This window comes from Cervus elaphus, chromosome 5 (assembly GCF_910594005.1).
Source record: "Cervus elaphus chromosome 5, mCerEla1.1, whole genome shotgun sequence".
Classification (NCBI taxonomy): Eukaryota; Metazoa; Chordata; class Mammalia; order Artiodactyla; family Cervidae; genus Cervus; species Cervus elaphus.
The window spans coordinates 126,906,972-126,925,520 of NC_057819.1; the positions used below are offsets into that span (position 1 = coordinate 126,906,972).

Consider the following 18,549-nt stretch of genomic DNA (forward strand, 5'->3'; position numbering starts at 1 on the left):
GAAGTCTCGCCCGAACTCTCGCGCTATTGAGAAAGGGCTGCTGGGAAATGTAGTGTGAGCAACGGCCGCTGAGGGGCGCCCGCGGCTCTGGAACGCGGGTAAGATGGTGGCCGCCGCTGGGGACAGTAGAGATCCCAGGGCGGGAGGCTTGCTCTGTATAGAAACCCCGGCGGTTAGAAAACGGAGACCGACGGTCGTTTCGGTCACAAAGTCGCTATCTGTTGAATGAACAGGCTGTCCCTGGCCGAGACTGGCTGGGTGGTTGGGGCCGCAAAAAGTTCGAGGGGGCTTCGAGAGGAACGGCTGAGGGAACTGGGAACTACAAAGTCCCACCCACCGGACTTTGTAGTTAATTGCTCGGCGGATTTTATTAGAGTCATGGAGCGGGTGGTTGCGTTAGTGAAGGAAAAGGAGATTCCCGGGGAATTCGTCCCGCTCCGTTGCTCTTAGTTGGGGCGGAAGAGGGTTTGTCAGAGAGCGACGAGTCGGGCCCGGCCGGGCCGGGCTCTAAATTCCCCTGAACCCCCGGGGCGCCACGCAAAAATAATTATACTTTACGAAAAGAACAGTGGTGTAACACTGTCTGCTACTCCTGAGGACTATTTTTCAGGCAGTCACCCCTGCTTTAGTTTTTTTTTTTTTCCCATTTATTTTTATTAGTTGGAGGCTAATTACTTTACAATATTGTAGCGGTTTTTGTCATACATTGACATGAATCAGCCATCCTGCTTTAGTTTTGAAATTGTAAAAGGGCAAAGAAACAACTAGAGTCAGAGCCAGAATTGATACCTATTTGGAAATTAAATGTGCGGACTTCCCTGCCAATCCAGTGGTTGACTCTGGGCGTCCAGTGCAGGAAACAGTGGTTCGATCCTTGGTCGGGGAACTAAGATCTCACGTGCTGCATGTCCTGCGACCAGTAGTAATAATAATAATAGTAAAGTTGCAAGACCACGAAGCCTTTTCTGCATCACCCTTTCCCCATTGTCATCAGCCCTTTAGCAATGATCTCAGTGGCATTTAAGCCTGGATTAAATTGTTCTGTGTGTAGTAATATGTTTCGGGGACTTATTTTCAAGTTACCACATTTGTTAACGTTTGCCTTCCTTAATTTGATTGTAAGATCTTCATGGCAGAAGTCTAATTTGTTTTTTCCTTTTAAATTCTTCACAGACCTAGTTGGTATTCCATTGCCTCTGCTCACAGTAAGTACTCCACAAATACAATCATTAACTCAGCAATAGCTCCAATTGTGTGAAATTGGCCCCTAAGTTTCTCTGTTTTACCCTTGAAGAGAATTTATTTTGTACAATACCAAAAGAAAGAATGAGGTCTCTCCCTGCAGGCTAAATTTATTTCAGGCTCTAAGTGTGGAATTTGCCAAAAGCTGCTTGTGTGTAGGCAGGTGATCTGCTGGCAAAACAATAATGATAGCTAACGCTTTGTAGCACTTACTGTGAGACATTCACTGCTTGAATACTTTATGGATATTAATTCGTTTCATCCTCACCATTGCACAGTAAAGTATGTTATCACTACTCCTGTTTTTATAGATGGGGAAAGAGGAACATTGAAATGTTACATAACTTGCCCCAGTTCACACACTAGTAACTGGTGGAATCGGGGTTTGATCCTAGCCTGTAGAGTCTGTACTTTTATGATGAAGTTATACTGCACTGTGAGTATATACATATAAATTGATCTTATATAGAAGGGTTTTGGGTTGTGGGGAAGGGGAAGGAAAACAGATTTTGTGTGTTTTCATGAGTGGTTAGGGATGAAACTGGAAAGTGGGGTGTGGATGATGGGCACCTGTTCCACTGTTTCCAGCCATTTTCTGGCAGGAAGAATGAGGATGAGAGGCTGCAGGAGCTGATCTGTGAAAGACTGAGGGCTCTGGGCTCTGGCAGGGCTGTCTTGAAAAGTGGAAGCGTTAGTCACTCAGTTGTGTTGACTCTTTGCAACCCTGTGGACTGTAGCCTGCCAGGTTCCTCTGTCCATGGGATTTCCCAGGCAAGAATACTGGAGTGGGTTGCCATTACCTTCTCCAGGGGATCTTCCCAACCCAGGGATTGAATCCAGGTCTCCTACATTGCAGGCAGGGGGCTGTCTTGGGTCCCAGACTAGTTGCCACCCAGTGTGCAGTCAGGGCTGTCTGTCCCAGCTCGAGAAGGGCACCTGTGCCAGAGGACACAGTGGAGCTTTCACACCTGACAGGGCCTTGGTAGAACAGCAGCAGGCTCACGGCGGATAGGGGTGTCACGGGCTGCTGGGCTGTGGCCAAGTGACTGAGCAAAATGCAGTGAGGCCTTGTGCCGGAGTACGTGTCAGGCACACTGCACAGGCCATCCAGAAGTAACTGGGAAACACAAAATGCGCTAGCGTTCCTGAATGAGGGGGCAAGGGCTCAGAGCTCTTGAGAGGGAAATGCTAATGATGTTGTGACTTCATTTGCTGGTGAGGTCTAGGACATTTGAATTTTACATTATTCAAGGCCAGTGTAGACCTGTATTTGTTACATGGAGAGAGTCACACAGTCTAGAGATAAGTGACAGAAGTAGATCAGAAGCTTTACAGGGCAGGAGTCCCCAGGGCTGTGCAGGGACCTTGGCTCTGATTGCAGAGGGGAAATCTAGTCAGCTGACCTGCTGCGCTCAGGCAGTCAGCTCACAAAGTTCCATTCACTGATAGGATTTCAGTTCAGGTCAGTCGCTCAGTCGTGTCTGACTCTGTGATCCCACGGACTGCAGCACGCCAGGCTTCCCTGTCCATCACCAATTCCCAGAGTTTACTCAAACTCATGCCCATCAAGTTGGTGATGCCATCCAACCATCTCATCCTCTGTCGTCCCCTTCTCCCACCTTCAATCATTCCCAGAATCAGGGTCTTTTCACATGAGTCAGTTCTTCACATAAGTTGGCCAAAGCATTGGAGTTTCAGTTTCAGCATCAGTCCTTCCAGTGAATAGTCAGGACTGATCTCCTTTAGGATGGGCTGGTTGAATCTCCTTGCAGTCCAAGGGACTCTCAAGAGTCTTATCCAACACCACAGTTTGAAAGCATCAACTCTTCGATGCTCAGCTTTCTTTATATTCCAACTCTCAACATCCATACATGACTACTGGAAAAACCATAGCTTTGAGTAGATGGATCTTTGTTGGCAAAGTAACATCTCTGCTTTTTAATATGCTGTCTAGGTTGGTCATAACTTTTCTTCCAAGGAGAAGGGTCTCTTAATTTCATGGCTGCAGTCACCATCTGCAGTGATTTTGGAGCCCCCAAAAATAAGGTCTGTCACTATTTCCATTGTGTCCCCAAATATTTGCCATGAAGTGATGGGACCAGATGCCATGATCTTAGTTTTCTGAATGTTGACTTTTAAGTCAACTTTTTCACCCTCTTCTTTCACTCTCATCAAGAGGCTCTTTAGTTTTTCTTCACTTTCTGCCATAAGGGTGGTGTCATCTGCATATCTGAGATTATTGATATTTCTCCCAGCAATCTTGATTCCAGCTTGTGCTTCATCCAGCCCAGGGTTTCTCGTGATGTACTCTGCATATAACTTAAATAAGCAGGGTGACAGTATACAGCCTTGATGTACTCCTCTCCTGATTTGGAGCCAGTCTGTTGTTCCATGTCCAGTTCTAACTGTTGCTTCTTGACTTGCATACAGATTTCTCAGGAAACAGGTCAGGTGGTCTGGTGTTCCCATCTCTTGAAGAATTTTCCAGTTTGTTGTGATCCACACAATCAAAGGCTTTGGCATAGTCAATAAGGCAGAAGTAGATGTTTTTCTGGAACTCTCTTGCTTTTTTGATTATCCAGTGGATGTTGGCAATTTGATCTCTGGTTCCTCTGCCTTTTCTAAAACCAGCTTTAACATTTGGAAGTTCACGGTTCACATACTGTTGAAGCCTGGCTTGGAGAATTTTGAGCATTACTTTGCTAGCATGTGAGATGAGTGCAATTGTGCAGTAGTTTGAGTATTCTTTGGCATTGCCTTTCTTTGGGATTGGAATGAAAACTGACCTTTTCCAGTCCTGTGGCCACTGCTGAGTTTTTTAAGACTTGGTATTATTCGAAAACTGTGCCTTCCCAGGTGGCTCAGTGGTAAAGAATCCACCTGCCAATCTCCCTTCAGGAGACCCTGGAGACATGGATTCAATCCCTGGGTGGGGAAGAGTCCCCTGAAGAAGGAAATAGCAACCTGCTCCAGTATTCTTGCCTGGGAATTCCCATGGACAGAGGAGCCTGGTGGGCTACAGTCCATGGGGTCTCAAAGAGTGGGACACGACTGAGCAACTGAGCACACACATTTGAAACCCACATTAATAGAAAAGAGTCTTTAAATATTGAGGTTAATGTCTTAACTGGAAAGTTCTGTTTAATTTTATGAATAAGAACACGAAGGAGGAGCAGTATTTCCCGAGCAGTTGGCTGCTTACATGGGGAGCAGTTGCACCAGTGATATTCCCGGAAGTTCACCTGTGTGGCAGGCACCCTTAGCCCCACCACTGCCCTTCCTCCATGTCACAAACACCACAGAGCTGCTGGGAGGCAAGCCCCGGCCCTGCCCTGAGGAGTGAGTCTTGAATAGTCTGAACCAGGCCCATGAAAAATCTCTTCCCTTCGCCAGGAATTGGTTTAACAAATGGTCTGCAGTGCATTTCTGCCACATTTGGGAAAGTCTTCTAGCTTTGAAAAACATTAGCCTCCTTTCTGGTTTTGAGACCCCGTGAAGTGATGCCTGAGACCATGGGAGCCACCTTGTGTCCAGAAGGGCTGCTTCCTAGGAAGACGGAAGGTTGGCAGTGATGGACAGAACAACCTTGAGTCCTTGAAGATGCTTTTGAGCTGCTGGAGAAGCCAGTCCCAATGTCCCCAGCCTTCAGACCTTTAGTTTGATTCAGACACACATATTTTTACATGTCAGTATTTCTGAATGTGGGAGGCATCCTGTGAGCACTGGCATCTTAGTTTGAGTGAAATACAGAGTGGGAGATTTTAAAAAAGAAACCTCCTTATTGTTTAAGCCATCTTAAGCTAGGTGTTTCATTAGAATGATATGACTGTAAATGATAGGATTGACATATCCCAAGTCATTCTCTCTTTTTTGTTGATGATTATTCTCGGGAAGAATGGGTCATGGCAAAATAAAGAAGATGAACTGACACGAGCAAATTACCACCCTGAAAAAAATAATAGCTGGTGTATAGTGTTAACTCCATGCTAGGCACTGTTTTAAGTGCATTTTTAAAAAAACCCACTTTACATATTGGACCTCTGTAGTGGTCCACTGGTTAAGGATCTGCCTGCCAATGTAGTAGACACAGGTTTGATCCCGTGTCTAGGAAGTCTCCACATGCCGCAGGTCAACTGAGCCACAACAAAGAGTAGCCCCCTGCTCACAGCACCTAGAAACAGCCCATATCCACCAATGAAGACCCAGCACAACCAAAGATAAATAAATAGAAGAGTATACATAGTTTTAAAAACCTCTTTAATTGAGATCTGAGTGACATACAAAAAGCTGCCCAAATTTAATGTATAAAACTTGCTGACCCTAAGCACCTTCAGTTTGCTGTCTCATTTGACTCTCACAACAGCCCTGTCGTTATCCTTCTGTGTTTCAACTCAGGAGCAGAAAAATGAGTCATTAGTGTGTGAAGGCGCTGAGAACTCCTTGAGCCTCAAACCTGTGGTCTTGACCATTGTGCTGGGTTTCCTGGGAAGATACACCATAACAGTGGATCATGTTTTGCTAACTCCAGTGATTTCAATTCATCCGGCTAGAAAGCACATCCTCAAAGCATAGAGATATTTTCCACTTCAGTTTCTCAGGACTGTGAAAGAAGGTCACAAATCCCATTCATCAGAAATCTGGGACCATTGCACAGAGCTTTTAACTTTCTCGAGGAGAAGAAACAGGACAACGTGTACCCTGTGTATTGAGAATGGATGACCTTGGGTTGCAGTGGATTCCTTCCTGTGGTGACCAATAACACACATTTCATTTGCCTGCTCTGCAGATCTGTTGCCTCTCATAAAATTATTGCTTAAAAGGCTTTTTAAAAATAAGTGAATTTGAAGGGGACATAATATGCCATTGACCTTTCCTCCTGTTTTCTGGACGTGACTCCCCTTCCCAGAAACCCCCTTCTCATAACTGCTGCAGCACCCGCTCTCATGCTGCTTGTTTCCTTTGCCTGGACATTTCCTTCCCTTCGTCCTTCCCTTTATGCGTAGCAAATCCCGACTCATGCTTCAGCATCTCCTCTGCAAAGTCTTACCTGAGATGCTCAGACAGTCCCCTAGCTCTTTCCAACGTTCCTACGGCTGGCTGAGGTAACACATGCTCTGCAACCAAGCGGACCTGGAGTCGGGTCCCAGCTCTGCTGATTTGAGCTAAGTAACCCCTGGCGGATGACTTCACCTCTCTCTGGGGCTCCTTATCTGCAGCAGGAGGAGGTGGAGGCCCTCACGAACCTGGTAGGACTGTTCTAGGACTGTGCGTGCAAAGCACAGGGAAGCACACAGTAAGTGGAACTCTTATTATGTGAACACCCTTCTTTTAATACCCAGTATTTTATGATAATTTGTTTTCATGTCTGGCTTTTCCACTAGACCGTAAGCAAGACAAGAGTCAAAGCTTTATTCTTGGTGGTTTTTTTTTTTAAACTCTTTAAGTCATCTTTATTGAGGCATAATTTACATGAAATAAAATGCATCCATTTGAAAATGTACAGTGCAATAGTCCAATAAGTGTATACACCTATGCAACCACAACCCCATCACGGTTTAGAACATTTTCATCCCCCAGAGATCCCCGTCACACCCTTTTACAGTCAATCTCCATCCAACCCTGACCCCAGACAACCACTGACCTGCTTTGTGTCACTATAGCTTAGTTTTGCCCATTCTAGAATTTCCTATAAATGGAATCCTACAGCAGGTACTCTCTTGTGTCTGGCTTCCCTCAGTTACCCATGCTGTGGCATATAACAGTCGTTCATTTCCTTTTTAATTACTGAGTATTATTCTGTCAGATGAATATACCACAATCTTTTTATCCATGCACATGTTGATGGACATTTGGGCTGTTGGAACTATGATTAATAAAGCTGCAATGAACATTTTTATACAGATCTGTTTGTGGACATAAGTTTTCATTCCTCTTGGATAACTGCAAGGGAAACTGCCAAACTGGTATCCCCAGTGGTTTGCGATGCTTACATTCCCCCAAGCAACATATTTCAGAGTTACGCTGCTTCCACACCCTCACCAGGACCTATTACGGTCAGTCTTAATGTTAGCCATTCTTGTGGGTATGTCGTAGTATCTCACTGTGGTTTTAACATGCATCTCCCTGTTGACTGTGATGTTGAGCATCTTTCTGTGTATATTGGCCCTATGTGTACGTCTTTGTAACAAGTCTATTAAAACCCTCCCTTTTTTTTTTTTGGCCTATCATGTTACTGAGTTGTGAAAGTTCTTTATGTATTCTGGACACAAGGCCTTTCTCAGATATTTGCTTGTGAGATATTTTCTCCTAGTCTTTCCAGTTTTGATTTAGTGCAGTTTATCCATTTTGTTTTTATGGTTAGTGCTTTCTGTTTTCTGTTGTCAAGATTTTCCTTTCTCTGTTGAAGCACCTTTGTTCTGTCTTTGGATCCCATCGATCTGTGTGTATGTCCTTTGGAACTGCCTCCTCTGCCCACCCCCCGCCACACTGTCTTGAACTCTGATCATGCCTCCTTGCCCTAGTGAGACCAGCGTGGTCTGCATGTTCTGCGCCAACCCCCCCCCCCCCGCCCCACGCTGCAGGCAGGGAACTGTGAGGCAGATGCCCAGGAAGTCATGAGGTCACCATCCTGTGTGCTGCCTCTTGTCAAGTGTCTGTTTCTTATAGTTTGCTCAGTTTTCTAGTTGTTTGTGGCAGGAAGTCCTAATTCATTTCGGCATCCACAGTGCCTGGCGCACAGACACTCCATAAATGTCTATTGAGAGAGCGAGTCCTTGTTAGCACCTCCAGAGACAGTCCATCAGAGTCTCTTTTGATTGGGAGAAGTTCTGGGGCCCCCAGAGGTCATCTGATTGATCCCCTTCATCTTAGTAGACAGTTCTTTCCCTGAGGACGGTCATTAGTCCTTTACATCACCAGCACCAGCCCACCTGAGTTCAACACATTCCTGTTAAATGGGGAGATGGAGGTCCAGAGAAGGGACGGTCACATGGCCAGGCAGTGTCTGGGCTGGCAGAACTGGGTCTCCCAGGCCGAGGTCTTGGCGTTGTTCTAATTGGCAGGGCAGGCACTGTCTTTCTTCGCTGTCTCACTCCCAACACCTAATACAAGATTTGTATGTTGTGGGCTCCCAATATGTGCTTGTCAAATAAACAAGCAAATGAATACATTAATAGTCTCCTTTAATGCTTAATTCAGCTGGCTTCTGCATGTGACATTAAATGGACGTGTGTGTGTTCACCAAAGGATGCGACTGGCCCTTCCCACCCAGGCTTACAGGTCATGGTCATCGATTACTTCTGTTTTAATTTTCTGTCCACCCTCTAGGCTTAGTCCCCACTAGGGGGCATGTGCATCCCACAGAGAGGGTCTGTAGTCCTTATGTACCAGGACTTGTTTCCAGTTTAAATCAGGGGCTCCCTGTCGAAGCCACCTGCTCGAAGCCCTCCGCCTCCTCCAGCTCCCCCTCCAGCCAGGCTGCTGGCTATGTCCTCTCTCTTTCTGCCCTGGTTGAAGGGGACAGCAGATTGGCAGTGGCTCTGAGTGCTGGCCTCTGTCTGTCACCCCTGCCGGTGGCCACTGCCTCCTCCCCGAGAGGATGACAGATCCTGCAGAGCCCGCTCTTCTCTCTCCTGTCAGCTGGCAGGCAAGGACTGGCCGTTTCAGGACCAAGTGTCTACCCTTGAACCATGGGTTCCAGAAGAGAGAGCACAGAGATAACCCTGGCAGACCCCTCCCGGCCTGCCTGCAGAGGCACCGCCCAGGTTGGGCCACGACTGGTTCCTTATGCCTGGAGGCTGGGTCACCCTCGCTTTCCTCGAGACTCAGGCCCTTCCTGCCCTGCCAGCTCACGAGCTCCGGCATCACGTTGCCCGGGTGCAGGTCCTGGCTTTGCCACCAGCTGTGAGTGACCTTGAGTGAGTTCTGTGAACCTCTTTCCTTATTGGGTCAATGAGGTTAACAGCAGTTCCTGCCTCATAAATAAGACAGTGCTTATAAATAAAGCTCTTGGCACAGCGCCTGGCACAGAGTGTTTGAGACCTATTAGCCGTTATTAATAATAGTAGTAGTATCATTATCATCAAAGTAAACCTCGGTATCAGCCTCTTGGCTCTTCTCCTGTTGAGGCTCTATCTCAAGGTCTTGGGCTTCTCCAGCAGTGGGGTGCCTGCAGAGGGCGTCCCGGGAGCCATGGGGTCAGCTGGGCCCCCTGCTGTCGTGTTGTGTCATCATGGCTGCCTCAGATGGGGCTGTGTCCCGCCAGTCTAGGACCGGGCCTCTGCTCTCTGCCGCTGCCCAGGACCATCCTGTCTGTAGACATGTTTGGGATGGGCCGGTACCCTCCCCAGTCACGCCAGGCGCTGCTGCGGCTGCCTCCCTTGCTCGCCTACCCCACCCCCACCACGTTGTCAGCTCTCTGGTCGTGTCCCAGTCTCCCAGGCTCCAGGAGAGACTGGCAGCGGCCCTGAGCCTCAGCCGCAGAAGTCGCAGAAGACAGCACCTCCCTGCCTCCGGCGGCTGCCCTGCAGCTCCGAGCAACCTTTTCCCTGTCACTCAGGCTCCCACGGCAGGGAGATTAGCATTCAGACGGAGGGTGGAAGAGCATCAGGGCAACCGCCGCCTGTCTTCTCTGGAGCTGAGAAGCGGAGCCTCTGGGGGGGGCAGGTGTCCAGGCCAGAACCGTCCCCACCCCCTGGAGGTTGGGACGGGGTTCTAGGTACCCAGAAGCGACAGCAGCCAGCTCTTGTACTATCTCACTGGGTGCTAGGTCTTACTCGGTGGCCCCCACCCAGCAGTGCCACTCTCTGCTGTCCTCTCGTGTGTTTCAGAGTTGCCCAGTGCCTGGTGGTCGTCTATGTGGAAAGACAGGCCAGGAGGGGCCGTGGGAAAGAGGGGAGGGACTCTAGCTGTTAGATTTACCTACTGATTATTCTGTAATTGTTCAGTAACTGACAGTTTACAAACACAATCCCACTAGCTCACATACATTGAACACTTAGTAACATGGTAAACACGCCACACACATTATCTAATTGAGCATCAATCCTGTGAGACAGGAAACTAACTCTATTATCTCCGTGCTATAGATGAGGAAACAGGCACAGGACATTCAGTAACGTACCCAAGGCCACAGAGGTATGAAGTGGAGGTGGAGTCAAGATTTCAACCTGGTGCTCCGACCCTGGGCTCTCGCTCTCAAATCCCTGATAATTATTTCCTAACAGCCCACACCCTGGTCCAGGAGGGACCCAGCTCTCTCTCTCTCTCTCTCTCTCTCTCTCTCGAGTCGCCCTTAATCCCCTCCTTCTTGTTATAGCTGATCTACCAAGCTCCTGAACTTTTCTGCTCTCATTTCCAAGCAGCAGCTCTTTCTAAGGAAATGGGAGGGAGAGGGACTCAGTCTCTTGGGAACACTGGGTCCACCCCCTGCATGGGCTTCAGCCCAGCTGCTGGGATGGGAGATAGTGGGCCGAGGAAGGGGCACCTCAGCCCCGGGCAGCCTCCTGAAGAGGAGTTCTCGGCTGAGGGTGGCAACTCTGCAATAGGAGCTGCCAGCGTGCAGACTGTGCAGAGCCCAGGGGTGGGAGAGCCCTGAGAATAAGAGGCGAGCGTGGGCCGGGCGTGTGGGGAAGGTGTAAACACAATCTGCTCCCACCAAAGCCAGCCTGCTCCCTGGGGGAGAGAGCCCCTCCCGCCCAGCCCACATGGCACCCCGGCTGCCAGGGCCTGGGCAGCCTCCAAGCCCAGCAGACACCTCCCCCCACCCCAGCATCCCCTTCCTCTCGCTTTCCCTCCCTTCTTCCGGCTAGTGGTCCCCAGGGGCGCCTTCACCTCCTGGGCAGACTCTGAGATCAGGGCTGCAAAGGGGTGTCACTCTGTGGATGTGTGTCTGGGCGGTGAGCCAGCCCCGGTGCAGCGAGCCGACCTTGCTCTGACAGTTCCTCAGCCCAGTAGAAAGAGACAGGCAGAGAGCAGCAGCCAGGATGAAGTGACAGGAATATGGCAAAGAGATTAGAGAATGAATGCAAAGATAGGATCAGGGAACACAGGCCAGGTCCTGGGAACAGTGCCCTCTGGCCCTCAGCCTGTGAGTCCTGTCACCAGGATGGTGATGCCTCCCGGAGAAAGACAGGCTGACGGGAGCTGAGACAGGTGGTCACGAACTTGTGGCCCATGTCAGACGGGCAGTGGGGCTCTGACTCGGTTCCAACACGGAGCTCCTTCCCCTGGTGCGACCCTTCCCCTGCCTCCGCCCTGCCCTACTTTTTGAGGCCCCCACAGCACTACCAGGCTCCCTGCCGCAGGCTGTGCCTCCTCCCTGTCCCTTGAGAGCGGGTTCCCCGAGTCTGCGGCATCTCAGCCGTCCCTGTTGTCTACAGAGCTCCTCCAGCTCCAAAAGTCAAGGGGCGGGGGGCTGGCCAGACAGAGGCCTCGCTCCTAGCAGGGGGCGAGCAGTGGGGGCTGGAGGGGGAGGAGAGATGCACGTGGGAGGAGGGGGGCTTGGGAAGATGAATGGCCGCGAGGCAGTGGGCAGCAGCTGCCTGCCGGGTCTGCGCCTGGATCTCAGGGAGCAGAAGCGGAAATCTCCTTTTATCTCCCCTCAGGATCAGGCAGGATCGTAAAGAGAGAAATGGCAGGGCAGCTGGGGGCAAAGGAGGCCGCCGCCGCTGCTACTGAGCAGTCAGCAGACTGACAAAAACAAGTGTCACGCTTCTCCCTTCCCACACGCTGCTGCCCAGTTGGAACACAGGCTTGCGTGCACGCGCGTGCACACACACGCACGCACTCTGCGAGGACAAGCTGTGAGTTGCTTCCATCCAGCTGCAGGCAGACACCTCACAGACCCAGCCGGCCCTTCCTAGAGCTCTTTTCAGCAGAGCCGCCAGCAGGGTGAGCTCTGGGGACTGGGGAGAGGCAAATGTCACAGGATGTGAGTGCCACCGCCGCCAAGTGACACCACACAGCCCTGGATGGGCTGAGCTGCCAGCGATGGGTGGCCAGGCCAGCGAAACCGCTTCTTCCCCTGAGCAGCCGCAGATTCCAGGTGGTTTCAGGAGGCTTGCACCCCCTCCCCCTTATGAGCCTGGGGTCCCCCACTTTCTGGCTGGGTGACGCTAGGTAAGTCAGCAAACCTCTCTGCGAGTTTCCTCATTTCTAAACCGTGGATGATTGTGTGACCAGCCTCCATGGGTTATTGTGAGGGTTCAGCAGAGGACGACAGGCAGCCCCTCCTTGGCGAACATGAGCCACCGCTGTCCCTCACTTCTGGAGTCTCCTCACTCCTTACTGTTCCCTCCTGTTGCCCCAGAGTTAACAGGGCTGGGGCACCCTACTGAGTCCCTCTCTCTGGGTGGCCTCCGAGGAAGGGAGCCTGTCCCAGAGCTCAAGCTCCTCCGCCCTTCCCGCCTGCCCGGCCAGGCCCGCTTCTCCAGGAGCCTCATACCAGGGCCTGGGGCAGTGCAGACCAGCGGTCCGGGCCGAAAGGGGAGTCTACCTTCTCGACAACTGCTTTCCCTGGTCCCCCTCCTGCAGCTGCTGCTTCCAGCACATTGTCCTTCCGGGGTGGGGGGCACACCGGGACTTGAGCTGAAAGAGAAAACCCAGCTGATGGGCTGGCTGTCCCATCCCAGAGCAGGGGCTTGTATTTCAGAGTGGAATCCCAGAGCACTGCCTCTCCCTGAGAAGTCCTCTAGACAGCCCTCAGGCCCCCAGCAGGACTGCCACCTCATCCCCAGGCCTAGAAAATGCTATTGAGATGACCCCTTGTTCTCTTAAAACTAACCCTTATGTTGTGACCTGGAACACAACAGGCTCCGGGCAGGAGCCGCCAGAAGGAGTCCACCCTCCTACCCTCAACCTCCGTGGTGACCACAGCCTGCTCCGCTCCCACGCAGCCAGGCCTCGTGGACTCTGTGTCCTTCCCGCCGTGTCCCCAGCCCTGCTCTCAGCCCACGAGGCTGCAGACCCTGCCCTACCTGCCGTGGCCAGCTGATCCCAGGCCCTGGGGCTGAGCTCCGCCTCAAGAGACCAGGGCTTACTTCAGAGGCTCTTTCTCCCTAAACAGGAAAGAATACGGAGTCAGAGAACTGGAGGGATAGACCTGCCCTTGTTTCCAGTCTTCCCCTTTCTCCCACCCCTGCACCTAGTGATTCACCCTACAATAGAGGAGCAGGAGCCCCCCAGAAGCCAGTTGGAATTAACGACAGTGGAATGGAGAGCACCCCCCATCTTCCATGCCCCCCTACTCCCCGCCCCCAGGCCAGCCCTCCATGGAGCTGCCATCAGCAGGAGGGGTAGATGGGAGACCTGTTTCTCCAGCTAACTGAGTCCCAAAGAGTTAACAGTCCTGGCAAGGCCACGGCAGACCAGGCCCGGCCAGATGGTCCCAGATTTGGCCTTTTCTCTCCTTACAGAAGCTCCAGGGGCATTTCATGTGGAGGAGATGGACTCTGAAGTCAGAGACCTGCCAGTCCCACATCAACCACAAACTTCGCGGACGGCCTCAAGCAAGTCATTTCCATCTCCCTCTCCCTCAGTTTCCTGCAACCTTGACAAGACCCAGAAACACTTGAAGTGCCAGACCTCTGGGGCCAGGGGATCTTCTGAGTGAGATCCCCTGAGGAAGAGAGCCCCTGGGGAAGAATAAAGCACTGATCTTAAAACAGCAAGAGAGAACCTGGTGTTAATTGAGCAGTTACTCTGTGCCCAGTGCATTATAATGGTTATCTCACTCAAACCTCACAGAAACCTGGTAACCACTCTGTTATTAATCTCAGTTTACATATAAATAAAAAGATTACATAATTCGCCCACAGGCTCTCAGTAAGAGGGGAGGTGGGATTTAAACTCAGGCTGCCCCACTCCAGGCTTCCCTGGTGGTTCAGTGGTAAGGAATCCACCTGCCAATGAAGGAGACATGGGTTCGATCCCTGCATCGGGAAGGTTACCAGGCAGGGGAAACGGCAACCCACTGTGATTGCCTAAGAAATCCTGTGGACAGAAGAGCCTGGTGAGCTACAGTCCATGGGGTTGCCCAGTATCGGGCACGACTGAGCAACTGAGCACGCATGCCTGCCCCACTCTAGACCCAAACCCAACAGTGAGGACCACGGGGCTTTCCTGGAGGAGCAGTGGTTAAGACACCGCCTTCGGGGTTGGATCCCCAGTCGGGGAACTAAGAGGAAGGGCATCGCAGAAATGACTCTGCTTCCTGCACAGGCCCTGGGCTTCCTGGGGACCCAGGGGAGGTAGGGGAGACGGAGTTGGGGGTGGGCAGGGAGCCAGGGGACGTGGTTCTGACATTCCAAACCTAGAGGAATCCAAAGACTGAGAAGTCAGGGCAGAGACACCAAGAAAGACTCACGTTCTATTGCCCATCTCAACCTATCTGGGGGTCACACTGCAGGCACGTCCCCCACGCCTTGGACGAGACATGGGGCACCCAGACAAGCGTGCGTGCACATGCTGCCTGTCTCTACCATCTGAGCCCTGTGGGGAGACAGTCTCCTCCCAGGGTCCCCGCGGCCCAAGGCCATCACACTCTGTCTCTCACGGGGGAGTAAGAGAAGCAGTGCCAGGGGCTCCAAAGAAGCTGTTACAGGAGAGAACATCCCTCTTCAGCTAGGCCTCCACACCAGGTGGGCCCGCAGGCACAGACCCACATCTCCCGCAGTGTGTCCCTAACAAACATTGTTCAATTTTTCAGTGTATTGTTGGGCATAGAGCCCCTCTCATCAAAGGACATTAGTCACCTGGGGAAGGAGAAGTCCAGACATCCCCACCCCCCCCCCACACCCCGACCCTAGCTTCACCCCTTCTAAAGGCCACATGGCTTCAGAAGAGGGAAGAGTTAACTTTCTGGCCACTGGAGACAGCGTCCTGCCCGCAGGGGCTGCCCAGCCAATGGCACTCGGTGGCGGTGATGTCATGCGCCTCCCGCGCCTTCTATTGGGGACCGGACAGCGAATCCTGCTGGAGGCTCAGGCAGCGGAGCTGCCGAGACTGGGCGGGGGCCGGGAGAGGGAGGGGGAAGGGAAGGCAGGCCGAGCATCACAGAGCTGCTGCTGCCTCCTCCCTCTCTCCACTGCCCCTGCGCCTCCCAACAGGGGGGCCCTGGGGGCCACCCCACACTCGGACACGCAAGACAGAACAGTTTGGGTCCACAAGGGGAGGCTGGGACTCCCACACCCAGCTGGAGAAAACATACATTCAGCCCACCATAGGCACACAGGGAACAGGCGAGCTGGGGTGAGGGGCCAGCCTGGAGCGCATACACACACACACACACACACTCACACACACACACGTACACCCCAGGGCCTGGGCAGGGACTAGGGACAGTGGCAGCCTCCTTAGTGATGCCTGACGCCCTCCCTGCTCCACTCCAGGCTCTTCTGCCTTACCTGCCTGAGGACTGGAGGTCTGTTTCCAAGCTGCTGCCCGTAACTGCCCCATCGACTCCACTGGGCTCTCTGCAGGAGGGAAAAGAGGTCAGCAGAGCTGTGGGCAACACCTGCATCCCAGACCCCAGACCCTGGACCCCAGGCCCCTCTCCTGCTTCTCTGCAAGACCTAAGCCATATTGGGTTCTGGGGACCAGAGGCTGCAGCCAGCATCTTCAAAGAACTCCCAGTGTCCCCTACTCCAAGGGAAAGCCTCTCAGGGCTCCCCAGCAAGTCCCTCCCAGCCTCCCTGCTGAGTCCAGGCAACCTCTGCCTGCCTTCAGCCCAATTGTTTCCCCTCCCCCACCCCCACCCCCAGCCCATGGCCCAGTGAGTTTCTCACGGTTGGACCCGGTTGGCGAATCTGCGACGCCAGAGCATGGCCAAGGTGCTGAGCAGGAAGAGGGTGGTGCACATGTCTCAGCTGCCCCATCCCCTCCGGACCGAGTCTGTAGGAGAAGGCCAAGATGGCCCCCGCCAGCTCTCCCGAGCCCCTGCCCTCCGTCCTGAAGTTCCTGCTGGCGATGGATTAGGAGGCTCAAGCTGATTAGTGGGGTCAGCAGACCCGACCTTGTGAAGCCTGATTAACCTCACTGGGCCCAGGTTGTCCCCCCAGTGGCCGGGTAAACCGCCCTCTGCCTGTTGTGGATATAGATATGACTAAGCCCTGGGCCTGGCCCTCTAGGGGCTTAGAGTCTAAAACAAACTCCCTGGCAAGTTAAACAAATGGCCACCACCCACCGCGGAGAGACTCAGGCGATTAAAGACGCCTACAGAACTCTCTGGGAATTACAAGCATCAGGAGACACTTCAGAGAGAAGTTGGGCTCTCTCATCTTGGCTGAATTTGCAGGGGCTCAGGGAAGAGTGGGCCCCCAGACAGAAGACTCTGCCAGGGCTGCAGGCGTGAAAACTCAAGGCATGTTCCAGCAACTGGAATTCGAGTATTGGTGGAGGCATGATGTCACAGGGGAGGTATCAGGAGGGGAGGAAGAGAGAGGAAGGATATAGATGATGAAGCCAGAAAGACAAGGGAGGCCAGGGAGTGAAGGGCTGGGCTGGCTAAATGGTTCACTTCTAACCTCTGGACAGCCCTCGCCCAGTGCTTCCGATTACATACCCTCGTCAGTAAAAAGCAGAATTTAAGTGCGCACTCATGAAAGAAACATACGGGTGCACTTAAAAGGAATCATATGCATCCACTCATAAATTATACACCATATTACTGTGCAAACACAGTCCTGCCACCAGAGACATACATAAAGCTTGTAAAGGTTGAGATAAAAGTAATTTTCTCCTACTTTCTGTCCACATCCCAGGGGAATCTCTTGGGCCGCCATTTGGAAGGCCACTGCACTGGCCGTGGGAAGCTCTCAGAGGAGTTTCTGAGGTGGCCCAGCACAGCGTGCTCTGCCTTGGTCCAGGCAGCATGCGGAGCACAGATCAAAAGCGAGGACATGGGTCTAGAGTGGCCCAAGAAGCTGAGCCCACCCATTCTCCTCCATCCCTCTCCAAGACTCCCAGAGGAGGGCACTGGCGCTGCCCTCCCTCAGCTGAGACCTGTTGGCAAGAGACCTCCTGCCCAGGGTTCCAGCAAGGTACCTGGATCCTGGACTCCATCAAGGCCCAGACCTGGGGCTGTGCCAGGGCACTCTACTTGGAAACACGATTTTTTAAAGAAGCACATCAACCAAAGCTGAAGAGCCGTGCTACGCCTCTTGCTAAACTTGAGCAGTAGACAGAGTTGGATAGGCAGGGTCACCAGGAAGCCTTAGGGAGAACTGGACACACCCGACGAGTGCCCTCGCAGCTTTCAGATGCTTGCAGCCTCTGGCTTCAACTGGGAGTCAGAGGCAGGACCCCCACCATACGGGTGGCTCTCAGAGGTACCGTCCCCACCTCTGGTCCAATCGCGCCTCCCTGAGAATTCCACCAGGACAAGAACTTGTCTTCACCCACAGAACCCCTCCCTAACCCAGGCCCTGGCAGCTGAGATGCCTCCAGCGTCCTGGCCCTCCCCAGGACTACTTGACATCCCACCATCCCCACCTCAAGGCCCCTTTGCCCAGTCGGCTGCCTCTCCTTCAAACTTCGTTCCTCCAGGGCCAGCATTAGGGGAGCGCCAGGTTTTGGCCTGCCTGTGTAGTTGGTAAGTCACCCAGGGCCTCCAGGGCCTTCTTTCTGAGGCCACCTGCGTGCACCTAGGGGGAGGGGTACTGGCGGGAAAGGAAAGAGGGGCTCAGGCCTCTTGGCCGCTCAAGTTCGACAGCCGCCCTCCTGTCTCCGCACCGGGGTTTTCCTGTAAGGTGTTGGAGCAGGGAGATGACCGCAGTCCCAAACCCTTCGGAGTCTGGGGTCCGGAGCCCTGGGGGTGGCGCCAGGGCCCCGCGGCTGGCTCGGGGAAGGAGCGGGGTCTAACCAGAGCTCAGCTCCCACCGCGGCGCTGCCGGAGGGGCTCGCGTCCGCCCCCTCGGGCTCGCGGCCACACCGCAAACACCCGGGACTGTTTGACTCAGAGTCAGTTCCCCTTGGCGGGAAGGGTGCACACACGCCCCCAGACCCGCACCCGCCGCGGCGCACTCCTGTGCGGCCCGCGCGACCCCGCGCCGGGTGTCTGCCAGCCGCCTCCTCCCGAGACCCCCAGTACCCCCGCCACACCTACGCCCCAGCCCCACCCGGCCATCAAACTCCGGTCTGGAGGGCTGGCAGGCGCCGGCCGCGTCGCCCCCACCGCGCCCAGCCTTCACCTTGCTGGAATTGGCTCACGGACACGAGTTTGGGGGTTTGGAGCGGATTTATTTTTTTTTCACATTTTTTCCAGCAGACCACATCCCCGCCCCCCGCTCGCGGTCCCCCGCCCCCTGCACA

The 18,549-nt window shown here is 53.0% G+C and overlaps 1 protein-coding gene and 1 long non-coding RNA gene across 4 annotated transcripts; one reads left to right on the top strand and one right to left on the bottom strand.

The window, feature by feature from the left end:
- The first annotated feature begins 42 nt into the window (after positions 1 to 42).
- On the top strand, positions 43 to 14,051 carry LOC122695484. Of its 2 annotated transcripts, none has more exons than XR_006341394.1 (3): positions 43 to 98; positions 1,174 to 1,205; positions 5,638 to 7,144. It is a non-coding gene; the product is annotated as an uncharacterized LOC122695484 (long non-coding RNA). The 2 variants fall into 2 exon arrangements; XR_006341393.1 differs by lacking the exon at positions 5,638 to 7,144 and adding an exon at positions 13,656 to 14,051 and having other exon boundaries at positions 45 to 98.
- PRCD (photoreceptor disc component) lies at positions 7,841 to 18,473 on the bottom strand. Of its 2 annotated transcripts, XM_043905433.1 has the most exons (6): positions 18,340 to 18,473; positions 16,026 to 16,197; positions 15,645 to 15,713; positions 13,218 to 13,298; positions 12,737 to 12,828; positions 7,841 to 8,342 (listed from the first exon to the last, which is right to left on the bottom strand). In XM_043905433.1, the coding sequence occupies exons 2-4, from the start codon at positions 16,097 to 16,099 to the stop codon at positions 13,277 to 13,279; spliced, it is 165 nt and encodes a 54-aa protein (XP_043761368.1). In that variant the 5' UTR covers positions 16,100 to 16,197; positions 18,340 to 18,473; the 3' UTR covers positions 7,841 to 8,342; positions 12,737 to 12,828; positions 13,218 to 13,276. The 2 variants fall into 2 exon arrangements, with proteins under 2 accessions (XP_043761368.1, XP_043761367.1); XM_043905432.1 differs by lacking the exon at positions 7,841 to 8,342 and having other exon boundaries at positions 12,351 to 12,828.
- Positions 18,474 to 18,549: the final 76 nt, after the last annotated feature.

Bases quoted from the DNA above. Each gene is read 5' to 3' on its own strand.
- PRCD (XM_043905433.1), bottom strand. From the start codon at position 16,099: ATGTGCACCACCCTCTTCCTGCTCAGCACCTTGGCCATGCTCTGGCGT. The intron at 15,714-16,025 runs GTGAGAAACTCA...TCCCTCCTGCAG, and splicing joins TTCGCCAACCGGGTCCAACC to AGAGCCCAGTGGAGTCGATG. The intron at 13,299-15,644 runs GTAAGGCAGAAG...TTTCCTGTTTAG, and splicing joins GACCTCCAGTCCTCAGGCAG to GGAGAAAGAGCCTCTGAAGT.